This window comes from Astyanax mexicanus, chromosome 19 (genome assembly GCF_023375975.1).
Source record: "Astyanax mexicanus isolate ESR-SI-001 chromosome 19, AstMex3_surface, whole genome shotgun sequence".
Lineage (NCBI taxonomy): Eukaryota > Metazoa > Chordata > Actinopteri > Characiformes > Acestrorhamphidae > Astyanax > Astyanax mexicanus.
This window is the reverse complement of record NC_064426.1, coordinates 35,996,080-36,009,991: the sequence shown is the minus strand read 5'-3', so window position 1 is coordinate 36,009,991 and position 13,912 is coordinate 35,996,080. Positions and strand designations below refer to the sequence as shown.

At 37.0% G+C, this 13,912-nt stretch overlaps 1 protein-coding gene across 1 annotated transcript in view; it reads left to right on the top strand.

Annotated features, from left to right (window-relative positions):
• mrc2 (mannose receptor, C type 2) overlaps positions 1-13,912 on the top strand; it is a 75,330-nt gene that overhangs the window by 3,538 nt on the left and 57,880 nt on the right. The window contains exon 2 of the mRNA XM_049467876.1: positions 6,160-6,550. Within this exon, the coding sequence (XP_049323833.1) occupies positions 6,160-6,550 (391 nt within the window). The remainder of the gene's footprint in view (positions 1-6,159; positions 6,551-13,912) is intronic.

Below are 13,912 nucleotides of genomic sequence, written 5' to 3'. Positions count from 1 at the left end.
TTCCCATTAAGTATATTCATTTTTTCAAATTTTCTAGTTTTAATTTCCATTTTTTTTCAAACATAATTTCAGAAAAAAATTAATACATTCATATTTTCTACAGAAAAGTAAGTTAGGTCATATTTTTGTTAAAAGTTGCAAGAACAAAAATAAAAAAAAATGAAAAAAGATTTATTCTCTTCTAGTTTTATTCAGTGTGTATTGAAGCTCCCCCACACAACTAGAAGTACTGAAAATACCTAAGCTGGCACACAACCGACCTTTGACATTGAAATGGTTGAAATATAGTAAAAAAATGTCTGTTAATAAATTAAATTATTTAATTAAAACGTTAAAATTTTAACATTGAATCAACATAATTTCCTCAACATTCTGCCTTTTAAATTAGCATTTTACATTTCATAACCATACAATTTCAAAAAAACAGTTGGATGGAGGGATTTTTTTTTATTTGGCACGAATTCTTCACCATACCTGGGGGGTAACAATATATTTGTTTTATGTTCATATTCTCTGTTAACAGTTTTCGCTAGGTTACTTGTAGTAAAAAGCTTTTTGTTTGTAGTTGTAGGCTACTGTTCTTTTTTCTCAGAGATGTATATTCAGAGAGAGCGAGTTAAAAAATATGTTTTTCTGCTTCCATACAATTTTGAGCCTTCCCAATACGAGCTGATTTGAATGTTGATTCAACGTTGATGTCTTTAGCTCCTGATAAACGTTTTAAAGAGTCATTTGAAGTGTATGCTCCATGTGGGAGCTGTATAGCAGTGTGTGAGCTGGGCTGTTTCAGTGATTTGGTGTGGACAGTGAGAAGCAGCCCATCGTGGTGATGTGGGCAGAGACAGCTAAAGCTGGCTAACCGAGCCACTGCTATTGCTGAGGCTAATTTAGCTACAGCTACTCCCACACAAGCCTTTACTGCTATTTCTGACTGAATTACAAACAGCAGTGTTTACACCATACACAGATTCAGAAGTGAGGAGTTTTAAAATAGCAGGAGCTCAATTATATTAAAAAACAATTACAAACCACAAGAAGATATTTGTGGGTAACCATAAAACAGGAAGCACCCCACTTTAGATAACCTGGCTAAAGAATTACTCAGTGTTGTGCAGCATTCAAGATAATGTTGAGAATCTACTGGAAACAAACTGTCCCAAGTTTTTCACTGCACAAGTTGTAACAGTCAGTATTCAGTAGTGTGTACACTGTCCCTTTATGTACCCCTTATGTGAAGTATGTGGGCATGTGTGTAGCTATGCTAAGAGCATAGTGAATGTGCAGAGTGTGTGTTGTGCTGTACCACAAAACCACTGAACTAGCGTCTTTTTGTTTGATTGTGGTTGTAACACCATAAATGTGCCTTGGTGCTTCCTTAGTTCATGTATGAACTAATAAATAAGCAAGTGGAATACTGCCAGTGTAAGTCTGAGTGTCCTATCTGCTCCATGTGCTTTGTGTTGCATCTGCCCCAAAGCTTACACTAAACTTAAGTTATTCCCATTACAGATGTGGACCAATGTAGCGTTAGCAGTCTTGCCCCTGGACTATTATTGGTGTATAACAGTATTTTTTACTCAGATTGGGAATTGAACCCTAGTCTCACATGAGGTGTTAGCTCACTGGCATGAGGTGGTGTTATCCACAAATGGGAAAACTCTGGATTCTGAATGCTACACAAGTTTATATAGAATGTTTAACCCAATTTTACGTTTTTTAACCAGTTTGCACAGGAAAACAAGTGTTTTAGAACTGTTCTAAATTTGCATGTTTAGAAGAATAAACAGTTAAACAAGAAAGAACACTTACCGTTTATTGCATTCAATACGTTCAATTACTTTGATTTGATAAGAAATGACCTCAATAAATACAAACTGACAATTTACATGTAGATGTAAATTCATGGTTGCGCATAGACGTTCAATGTCTCAACCACCAACACACCTGATACCTATAAATAATTCTGACTGGGAATGAAATGTGCAGCAGCAACAAATTAAGATTTACCTGGGGGAAATAAAATAGAACATTACTGGGCAAAGGCAAAATGCAATTTACCAAAATTGCTCAAAATACCACTGTTCAGATTACAGATTGGCATTTAATGTCAGAATGATTGAGACTTCACAATCATGGTTGAATACCTGTCAAATTAAAGTCAAACAATCATGTCTGATTAGGAATTAGAGGTGGAGAAAGTCACGCTGTTCTTTTGGAACTGACTGAGGCACGCCATGTGCTAGATCAGGATTTACGCAGTAAATCTTCAAAGCTTCAAATATTACACTCAGTCACTGTTTAAAAGGACTAAGGGACAAAGGCTTAAATCTATGTTCAAAATCAGGCTGTTGGGACTCTACAAAATTCACAACCCAACTAGTGAGTCAATTCTGAATTTAAGTTTTAGCAAAATTATTCAGTTTCAGCCCAAAAGCAACAAGTCACCACCTCCACTAATTCATCCTTAATTATTAATTAAACTATTTAGCAGCATTGGACTAAAAAAATGTTTCCTTAAAAGCCACAACATATTAAGAACTATTTAGTATGTTTGTGAGCATTTATTAATTAGAATAAGGTACTTTTTAATATAAAAAAATGTCCTTTTGCTATTAGGCTAAAATCAGGTGCTAATCCACTTCACTCAGCTAAATGCTACAGATCAAACACCATAATGTAAACATACACTTTCCTTTTTCGCCAAAATCTTGTTTCTACAGAATCAGACATTTTCTGCACATTTAAATATTAACACCCAAACTTACAGCAATCCAAGCATTTAACCTTAAAAGGGACAAAGGATATCTAACCTTATCAACCAGCTTTTATAGTCCTAGGACAAGTTGGAGCATGCCCAGTGTGGACACTATGGTCTGGTCCAGGTTAGCGGGACAAACAAGATAGTTTAATGATATACTACACAGCAAAAACAGGAGAGTTGAAATTTCAGAGTTAAACAGCTGAGAGTTGATTTTCACTCTTAAAGTGTAATTTTAACTCTTACAGATTTAAATGGTGTTCAGTGTTGGAGTTATTTGACAGAGTTAAATATTTCAATGTTAATCGCACTAAACCCAATAAATACTGGCCAACTCCACAGAGATTTAATTAAACTCTGCCCACTTAAACACATTATTTGCATAATGGGTGTGTCCCCCAGATCCTAACTTACCATCAGTGTGAAATTTTGCCCACCAGGGCTACCTTCCATTGGGTATTGTGCTATATTTTGTTTAATGGTTGTTTGTCTAGCCGATATATTGTAGGCTATAAGAGCAAGTTACTATCCTTTGTACAGTAAATAGTGATAAAGTGTTGGTAATGCACTAAGAAATACAATGGAAAATTACACGCTAACCTGTGCTGAAAAATAATTAAATAATAAAATGTCATATTAATTGACTAATCTCTCTCATTTATATATTTTTTTTAACTCTTTCCAGTGTTAGTGTAACAATTTAGGAAGTTAAAGAAATACAAATGTGAGTTAAAAAGGAGCTCTGGCAAGGTGTTAAATGTTTAGCTTTTTTGAAAATGTTGATTTAACTCTCTGAAAAAGAGTTAAAATCAACTCTGTGGGAGTTAATTTAACACTTGCCTTTTTGCTGTGTACATACTCCAAACAGTGTAAAATTAACACTTTAGGTTTTGCTATAACACTAATGTACAACACTAGCATGAGTAAATAGTACACTGCACAGTGTCATATTAACACTAAACATTTAACACTGCTATCAGTGGATTTTTTTTTACTCTCTTTAGAGTGGGACCATATATGCTCCAAAGGAGTGTTAAAGTTAACTCTTTAGGTGTTGATCCTGCACTGCTAATTTTACTGTGTATTCTTTCTTTTTGGATATTTCAGTGTTTTCTGGGTTTTTTTTTTTGCTCTATTTATATATGTTGTTGTGTCTTGTAGCTAATGAATCTGTCTATATTAAAATGTATACATATAAATATATAACTGAATAATGAATTATTTATTCCCCACCAAATGGTTTATTCCTGGTCGTTTGAATAAGTGGAGGCGTACATGAGCCTGTTTCTACGCTGCTTGTAGAGTCAAAAAGAAATGTGGAGAGTTGATCAATGGAAGTGTTTGTTTGGTGTGGGATTTATTTGATTCACCACCCTCTGCACAGCACCATCACCAGGCAGAGGAGCTCATTCAGCGGCAGACTGCTGTCCCAGTCCTGCTCCACAGACAGACTCCGAAAGTCTTTTGTTCCTCAGGCCATAAGACTGTTCAACTCCTCTCAGCACAGCAAACTAAAGACTCTGTGAAACTTTTTCATTCCGGCCACTCTGGCCACAACATGGACACACCCCCAGCTATGGACACACTCTCAGACTTGCTGATGCCTAGAACACTTTTTATAGTTCTACCATATTTTGCACTAGTAGTTCATTCACTAGTTAATTCATCTACTGTTTACGTATCTTTTGCACTGTTTACGTATCTTTTGCACTGCTTAATTTAAATTATTATATAACTGTGTATTTGCACTTTCTGTTTGGCTGACATCAGTTATCCTCACATTATGCACATCAACTGGTGTTCACTGTCTATTGTGTTCAACTGCACTACCTCCATTCTCCATCTCCATTACACACACACACACGAAGACTGTACATTTACACTGTATATTCTATTTAGATCTATCTATCTATCTATCTATCTATCTATCTATCTATCTATCTATCTATCTAAAGTTTTTTTTGTTGGAAATCAAAGCATATGAACAAACAGACAATAAGCAAATAGTTTTTGGGGAAAAAAATCGATTTTGTTAGACATTTGAATCATCACATATAGTAGTGGCCTATCAGTGGTCAAACATACTTGCATCCCATTATTTATCAAACTTAGACAAAAGTATTTGCATAAGACATAAAAAAAACTTAGCAATACCTTTGCAACCAAGAACTTTTCCATAGCAACCAACACCTGTACCACAGCAACAACTGATAAATTGATAAATGCATAGTATTAGTTAAAAATGTTGAAAAAAAAAAAAAAACTACTGTGGCCAAAACTCTCCCATGAGAATGCATTGAAATGTGTTAATTTACTTTTACCCCCCAAAAAATCAAACATCTCTAGATGTCACATTTATTGGAGATACAAACACCAGTTTGGCACAATCATAGAGCTAATAATTTAGCTTTATTCTTCTATTCCTAATGTTAATGAACTGATTCAATTTATGGTTTTCATAAAATTATCTTATTTTTTCTCACAGAAATGAAAGGCAGAATGTTAGCTCTGCCATAGATTCTTAAAAAATAAATACAAATTTAGATCCATAGTTTTTTTATTATTATTATTAAGAAAATCAGATGCATAATTTTTTAGATATATCAATGGAATCAATAGTAGCAAGTTATGTTTAAATGTAGTTCTTTTAACAGCATTTTTCACCACCTCTATGTTCAAAACAAAATAAACATTTTTTAAATGCACATGTATTAATTAAATATTTAAACTTTATTCAAAAGCTAAGTAAAATTAATTTAAATATACAAAAGGAATCCATATTTACAGCTCTGGAAAAAAATAAGAGACCAGTAAAAAATATGAGTTTCTTTGATTTGGCCAAATTGAAAACCTCTGGAATATAATCAAGAGGAGGATGGATGATCACAAGCCATCAAACCAAACTGAACTGCTTGAACTGCTTTTTGCAACAGGAGCGGCATAAAGTTATCCAAAAGCAGTGTGTAAGACTGGTGGAGGAGAACATGCCAAGATGCATAAAACCTGTGATTAAAAAGTAAAGAGTTATTCCACCAAATATTGATTTTTGAGGTCAGAAAGCTCTGCATCTTTTTTTTCCAGCCATTTCTCATTTTCTGCAAATAAATGCTCTAAATGACAATATTTCTATTTGGAAACTGGGGCAAATGTTGTGCTTAGTTTATAGAATAAAACAACAATGTTCATTTTACTTAATTGTATACCTATAAATAGCAAAATCGGAGAAACTGATTTACAAAACTGAAGTGATCTCTTAATTTTTTCCCGAGCTGTATTTCTTAACTTTTACGATCTATATATCCGAGGTAGGGTAGATAGGTAGGTAATTTACTAGTGAACGTTTTGATACAGACAGACAGGGGGAGCACCTGAATGCTGCACGGCTACTGGCTTCTTCACAGATTTACCCCTGGTCTCGAGCTGCCAATCAAACCCTGATCCCGCCTCCGCTCAGCCACGAGTGTTTTTTTCTCCCCCTCTGTGTGTGTGTGTGTGTGTGTGTGTGTGTGTGTGTGTGTGTGTGTGTGTGCGTGCGTGTGTGTGTGCGTGCGTGTCTCCCTCACCGGACACTCACTTTCTTCTGCAGGACAGGAGGAATCTCTCTCTCTCTCTCTCTCTCCCCCTCTCTCTTTCCCCCTTTTCTCTCCGCTCTTCAGTCCTGTTTTCCGCCGCTCTCTGCAGACATGCATCGCCGGGGAAAGGCAAAACCCTCGTGGAAAAACCTTTTGAACTTTTGCAGATGCACTTTATATTTATCTCTTCTGAGTGTGCACGCGGACCCCGCGCTCTCAGGTAGGACAACAAACTCCTTTGAACTGTTTCTCTGTCTTTTTTTTCTATCAGAGTGCGCGGAGATGCGCCTAAAGAGTGAAGTGTGGCTGAATGAATGCTCCAGGTTTACTTTCTGTGGGACTGTGGATACTTTAACGGCTAGCGTGGCTGTGTTGGGTATGAGTCTGTGTTTAGAATAAAGCTGTGTTAGATATGGGTCTTTGTTGTGATTAAGGTTGTGTTGGGAATGAACACAGTGATGGAAATTAAACTATGTTAGGAATAAGGATGTGTTGGCAATTTGACTGTGTTAGGAAAGAGGCTGAGTTTAGAATGAAGCTTTGCAGGGAATGAATCTGTGTTAGGAATGAGGCTGCGTTTAGTATGAAGTTGTGTTAGGTATGACTCTGTGTTGTGATTGAGGTTGTGTTTGTTGGTAATGAAGCTGTTTAGAATGAAGCTGTGCAGGGAATTAAGCTGTATTAGCATTGAGGCTGTGCTTAGAATGAAGCTGTATTTGGTATGAGTCTGTATTGGATATGAGTCTGTGTTGTGATTGAGGTTGTGTTGGTTATAAGGCTGTGACTGTGTTGGGAAGGAATAGTACTGGGAATTAAACTGTGTTTAGAAATAACATGTTTTAGGAATTTGACTGTGTTGGGAAAGAGGCTGTGACTGTTAAAGATGAGTATGAGAAAGAGGTAGTGTGAGGCAGTGTTGGTAGTGAGGCAGTATATAGAAAGAGGCAGTGTTGATAGTGAGTCTGTATAGAGAAAGAGGCAGTGTGAGGCATTGTTGGTAGTGAGGCTGTATACGGAATGAGGCAGTGTTAGTAGTGAGGCAGTATAGAGAAAAAGGCAGTATGAGGCAGTGAGAATGAGGCAGTGTTGGAAGTGAGGCACTATAAAGAAAGAGGCAGTGTGAGACAGTGTTGGTAGTGAGGCTGTATGGAGAAAGAGGCAGTGTGAGGCAGTGAGAATGAGGCAGTGTTGGTAGTGAGGCTGTATGGAGAAAGAGGCAGTGTGAGGCAGTGTTGGTAGTGAGGCTGTATGGAGAAAGAGGCAGTGTGAGGCAGTGAGAATGAGGCAGTGTTGGTAGTGAGGCTGTATGGAGAAAGAGGCAGTGTGAGGCAGTGTTGGTAGTGAGGCTGTATGGAGAAAGAGGCAGTGTGAGGCAGTGTTGGTAGTGAGGCAGTATAGAGAAAGAGGCAGTGTGAGGCAGTATAGAGAAAGAGGCAGTGTGAGGCAGTGTTGGTAGTGAGGCTGTATGGAGAAAGAGGCAGTGTGAGGCAGTGTTGGTAGTGAGGCAGTATAGAGAAAGAGGCAGTGTGAGGCAGTATAGAGAAAGAGGCAGTGTGAGGCAGTGTTGGTAGTGAGGCAGTATAGAGAAAGAGGCAGTGTGATGCAGTATAGAGAAAGAGGCAGTGTGAGGCAGTGTTGGTAGTGAGGCAGTATAGAGAAAGAGGCAGTGTGAGGCAGTATAGAGAAAGAGGCAGTGTGAGGCAGTGTTGGTAGTGAGACAGTATAGAGAATGAGTCTTTAGCGATGCTCCGGAATGCTAAAGAAAAGTCTAAAGTTTGAGTGGAACCAGATGTGGAGGGAGAGGGGGAGGGGAGGGGAGGGGAGGGGAGCTGTGAGTTTTTTTTCTCTTTTTCTCCGTTTAATGGGCTTTATTGGCACGACAGCTTCACATGCAATATTGCCAAAACATCAAAACAGTTGCAGTGGATGCTGTGGCAGCATTGGCAGTTATAAGACATTCATAACAACTCTATGGCAGGCAGATTTAGCCTAACATCATACCAGCCATGTGAGTCCTAACTCAGTATTATGAGTAAAATGTCAAATTTCACATCTCTGCAATGAATTTTAACAGTACAATCTCATATATCAGTTAGGAGCCATTATAACTAGTCATAATCTTAACTCTTTAAGACCCTCCAATACAATGGACATCATGTATTTTATTTATTTTTTCTTAAGTTTTGTTGCACATTACGCTATTTGAGAGCTGTTGTCCATCAGAATGGGCCATTAACTAACCAACATATGTGAACATATTAATAAACCAATGAAACAGTAGCTTGGTCCCGTTCTATGCACAAGGAAAACAGTAGTACTAGAGCTATTGAGGCCATTGAAGTAACAGCTAATTTTATTATTTTTTTAATTAATCATGTTTTTTTACTGTTTAGGGATAGTTTATGTAATATAAAGGTCAATATAATATATATATATATATATATATATATATATATATATATATTACACACAGGCTTTCCAGAGCAATAGGAATAAAAAAAGGAATAATAATAAAAAAAACGAATCATTTAGTTAATTTTATTTATTTGCGACATAAACTTTTCTGTGCATTACAGACAGAAATCAGCATTCTTAAAAAAAAATTCTATCACTGGAGATAATTCAGGTCTAAAAGGGTTCATATATTTAGGACTGGTCATATGTTTCCAATGATTTACATGGGGATTTACTTGAAAAAATTGCACATTCTATAATGACTTTTTACTTTTTTACTAGTTGTAATTTTAGATATCTACATTGTAATTTAATATACAGATAGTTTTATGTGGTTGAGGATTTTGCTTTTTACATTAATGTTGATGATTATGTAAAAATATTAGATAAAAATATATCTGTTGGTGTCTTTAGTAACAGATAGGGACAAAATATATTACTTAATTATTGTTTTTTTTAAATCCCAGAAATGTTTGTCATTTTTTTTTGTAAAAAATGTCTCTTTACATTTGCACTAGAGAAAATCCTGATAATGATAGTAATGCTACAGTTAGCCTAAACTGCTTTGTTTATGCTACTGTTAGTTAGTTAGCTAGCCTGTGTTGTGGCTAGCTACAGAAGACAGTTCAATGTTAGTTATATATATATATATATATATATATATATATATATATATATATATATATATATATATATATATACTGTATTTTCTCTTTTAAAGACAAAAGTTCTGTTTAATTAAGCCTAATAGACACAAAAAGCAGCATTTTTAAAGCCTGGTTTGATGCTAGTTCCTCTTGTGCAAATTCATGAGACAGACCTATGTGTCACCTCTGTGTCAACAGCTGCCATGGCTTCAGCTCAGCCACATTTCAATGGGAGGCACATTAAAAACCCTAAAGTAACACATAAAACAATCCACAGAGGGTGTTAAAGGAATGTTTTTAGTTCAACAGTTCTCATTGCCGCTCTTTTTTTTTCAACACTTTTGTAAGACACAACAGTCAGAAGGAGAAAGGTAACTGAGTTTGTGTTCGGTTAAAGAGAGGTTTTGTATATAAATCATGCTGTCTGCTTTATAAAAATAATTCATAACTTAAAATGGGCCCTGAAAAGGCTCTGTTATTCAACCTAAACAAAAACATTTGTCATTTTAATACATTTTTATGACAGTGTGTGAGAGTGTGTGACCTCAGCCCAAAAGATTGATGGTGGCAAACATCATGATAAATGAGATTACAGTAGTGCCCATACCCTCTTTGTTTGCAACCATTCTTTTGTAATGATGTGTGCAGCATGTGGTTTTGCATTGTCTTGTGGAAAAGTGTATTGACATCCCTGGTAAAGGGAAGGGGTCAACTTGAAGTACTTTACTTTACTACTAGATGGACATTTCTGCAATAATGCTGCATCACAGAAGTGTACTGATACAACCCCCATATCATGACAGACCCTGCCGGCCTTTGGACTTATTGCTGATAACAGTCTTGTCCTTTTTTATCTTTAGTCTAGAGCAGGGGTGTCCAAAATTTTTGTTGGGGGCCAGAAGGAGAAATATATTTGAAGTCACGGGCCACAGACTCTGTAATAAAACAAATAATGAAATATACCACTTTAAATAATACTTTTTCCTGATTACTTTCATTTACACACCATTTTACTTGACTTACTATCTTTATCTATCTTTGACAGTGTTGTGTAAACTAAGATTTTTCAAATTGATGTTTCATTTCATAATGTCTCTTAATGTTAAACTCCTTAATTATGACAACCTTTAGACTCTTTGGCCCTTTTTTCTGCGCTACAACTGAACACTCTCTCTGCTTTTAGACTCTTTGGTCTGTTTTTCTGCGCTACAACTGAGCACTCTCTATGCTTTTAGACTCTTTGGCCTGTTTTTCTGTGCTAAAACTGAGCACTCACCCCTTTTTTAGACTCTTCGGCCTGTTTTTCTGTGCTACAGCTAAGCACTCTCACCACTTTTAGACTCTTTGGCCCGTTTTTGTACGATACAACTGCGCACCCTCTCCGCTTTTAGACACTTTGGCCTGTTTTTCTGCGCTACAACTGCGCACCCTCTCCGCTTTTAGACACTTTGGCCTGTTTTTCTGCGCTACAACTGCGCACCCTCTCCGCTTTTAGACTCTTTGGCCCGTTTTTCTGCGCTACAACTGCGCACCTTCTCCGCTTTTAGACTCTTTGGCCCGTTTCTGACACCTAGCGTTCAAACTTTGAATCTCACATTATAAAAGCCTGCTTAACGGCGGGCCAACTTTCATTCTGTTTCTAAAATACCTCGTGGGCCACTCCAAAAAAAGGAAACGGGCCATAGTTTGGACACCCCCGGTCTAGAGCTTACAACATTCATTTCTTCCAAAAAAGATCTGGAATGCTGATTTGTCTGACCACAAAACACATTTCCACTGTGAGATAATCCATCCCAGTTGAGGGGTGAATTATTCTCTGTCAGTGCCACGTAAACAAAAATGTGAGAGTGTTGTGTAACACCAGTACTAATTCTAACTACTTTTAGGTCAGTGTAACCTTGTGCTTATGTTAATCTGCACATTTCCGAGGAGGTTGAATGATTGATGGTGGCAAACATAATGAGAAATGAGATTACAGCAGTGCTTTGGCATGCAGTCACCTCTTATCAAACAAATAAATATCAAGTTGCAGCTGTAATGTCAATTTAAAAGTCAATATCTGCCCTTCGGGTCTTCGGAACATGTAAAGTCATTGGACGGCGAGGGCTGCTGTTGTAATTTCCATGATGTGGACGAGTAGTGATGGCGAGTGGAAACCACAGGACTCAGACCCGAGGCCATTTTCTGATCCAGAAGCTCTCTGCACCAGTGCTTCATTTAGCTCTATCGACTCAGTCAGTCATGTAACCAAAGCACAGCTGATTCTTGCTCAGCGCTCGCTGGCTCAGGCTGAGGGAGTGGAGAAACAAACAGCTGCCGGAATTTCCTGTGTGTTGGTTTTCAGTGTTTACAGAACAAAAGGATCATCTATAGAAACCCCTGGCTTCTCTCTTCCTTCTATCGCTTCTTGGTTCTGTTTTCTTTTTCTGTCTCTTCCCTTTTCCCTCGATCCTTTTCCACACTCCTTCACACTCAACCCCCCAACTCTAACATCTGTCATAATAAAACCTTCGGTGAGCTGGTGGAGGCAGAAGCAGAACATGAGAAGACCACAGTATAATGGATGACTAAGCTCACACTCTACCAAGTGAGCTGCTGCATGGCCCTCACAGGCCGTCCAGCACGCAAGCTTGTTTTAACTTCCTTCTGTCATGTTTGTTCTTTTTGCAGAACCTGGCATCAGAAAAGTTGGAACAGTATGGAATTTAAATAACTAAATAAAAAAAAACTTTTCAGAAAGTTTCTTATATTTACTTACATTTTTTATTTCATTGAAGACTATGTTGATATGCATCCATTCCTGCATTTCAGGCCTGCAACACATTCCAAATAAAGCATTTATCCATTTATCACGTTGTCATAATGCTCACGATGCCGTATGCTCATGATCACAACAGATGTTTTTGCATGAAGGATACAAGGAGATTAAGTTTTTCGGTACCACTTTAAAACAAGACTACCTTTATAAAGGGTTTATAAATGGTTTACAATTAGTTTAATGCAGTAAATGCCTTACAAATCATTACTAATCAGTTATAACACATACGTAGAAAGGGAAACAATGACCTGTTGTTTGCCAAATAGTGAACCCACAGCCATCTACATTGTTGCCCTTTCTATGTATGTGTTATAACTGATTATTAATGATTTTTTAAGGCATTTACAACCTAATTAGTAACCATTAATAACTAATTGTAAACTAATTGTAAACCATTTATAAACCCTTTATAAAGGTAGTCTTGTTTTAAAGTGGTACCTGTTTTTCTCTTGCTATTTTTGTCACATTCTTTCTTCTTTCTTTCAAACGTCTCCAAATGTCTAAATGTGTGCAACAGAACAGGGTGTTTTTCGTATTTATGTTTCACATTATTCACACATTCTCTATTCTCTATAAGTCAAGACTGCAGCCAATAAGAATCTTCTTCCACAGCCATGTCTTTGTAATGTATGCAGCATGTGGTTCTCCATTGTCTTGTTGAAAAATGCATGGATGTCCGTGGAGAAGATGTTGTCTTAATGGCAGCATATGTTGCTCTACAATCTCAAAAAACTTTCTTCATTCACACTGATATAACCCCGTGCTATGGCAGAGCCTGGCCTTTGGATGTCTTGCTGATAACAGTCAGGATTGTCCTTTTTATCTTTGGTCAAGAGCCAATGACATCCATTTCTTTCAAAAAAGATCTGGAATGCTGATTCGTCTGACCACAATACACATTTCAGCTGTGGGATAACCCATCCCAGATGCAACAGAGCAGTTAATGTTTTGTACAGTAAAGTTTTAAGTGTCATTTTTGTGAATGTAACTCTTTTTTTTGTATTGTAGTTCTTGACAAATGATTTCCCAAGTAATCCTTTGCCCATGTGGTTTTATTAGCTGGTGTTGAAGGACGGTTCTTGATGCAGTGCTATCTCAGGGATTGGAGATCACGGGTGATGGAGAAATATGCAATTCCCTTCCAACCTGTCTTTGAGGAACATTGTTTTAAAATATTTCATTCATTTTCTCATGCACTTGTTTAAAAGCTGGAGATTTACAGCCCTGATCTGTTCTCTTTAGAGATTTGAGAAGTATCGAGGCTTCTTCTCCCCCGTGTCCCACCATTCATGTAACATACACATCAAGTAAAATCCTACCGTTTGCACTCTAAGCCCAACGTGAAATCATTTTGTTGTGCAGTAAAATGTCTCAAACAGCACCAAACTACTAAGCATCTTTAGCCGACTGGTCACCAGATAAACTAGCCGCTCTAGCCCAAATCAATGATAGATAACGTTTTTTTTTATAATGAATTGTTCCACGTGCGCTAAAAAGTGCCCTTTTTCACCCCTGAGCACTTGCCCCCCCAAATGTCTTTGCACGCCACTGTTTATAACCAAATAATGATTATATTATAACAATGTGTTTTAAATTACAATAAAATAAAATGTATTTTTAACTCTTTATTATTCCTAAACTGCCTTCCACCGAATTTCTTTGA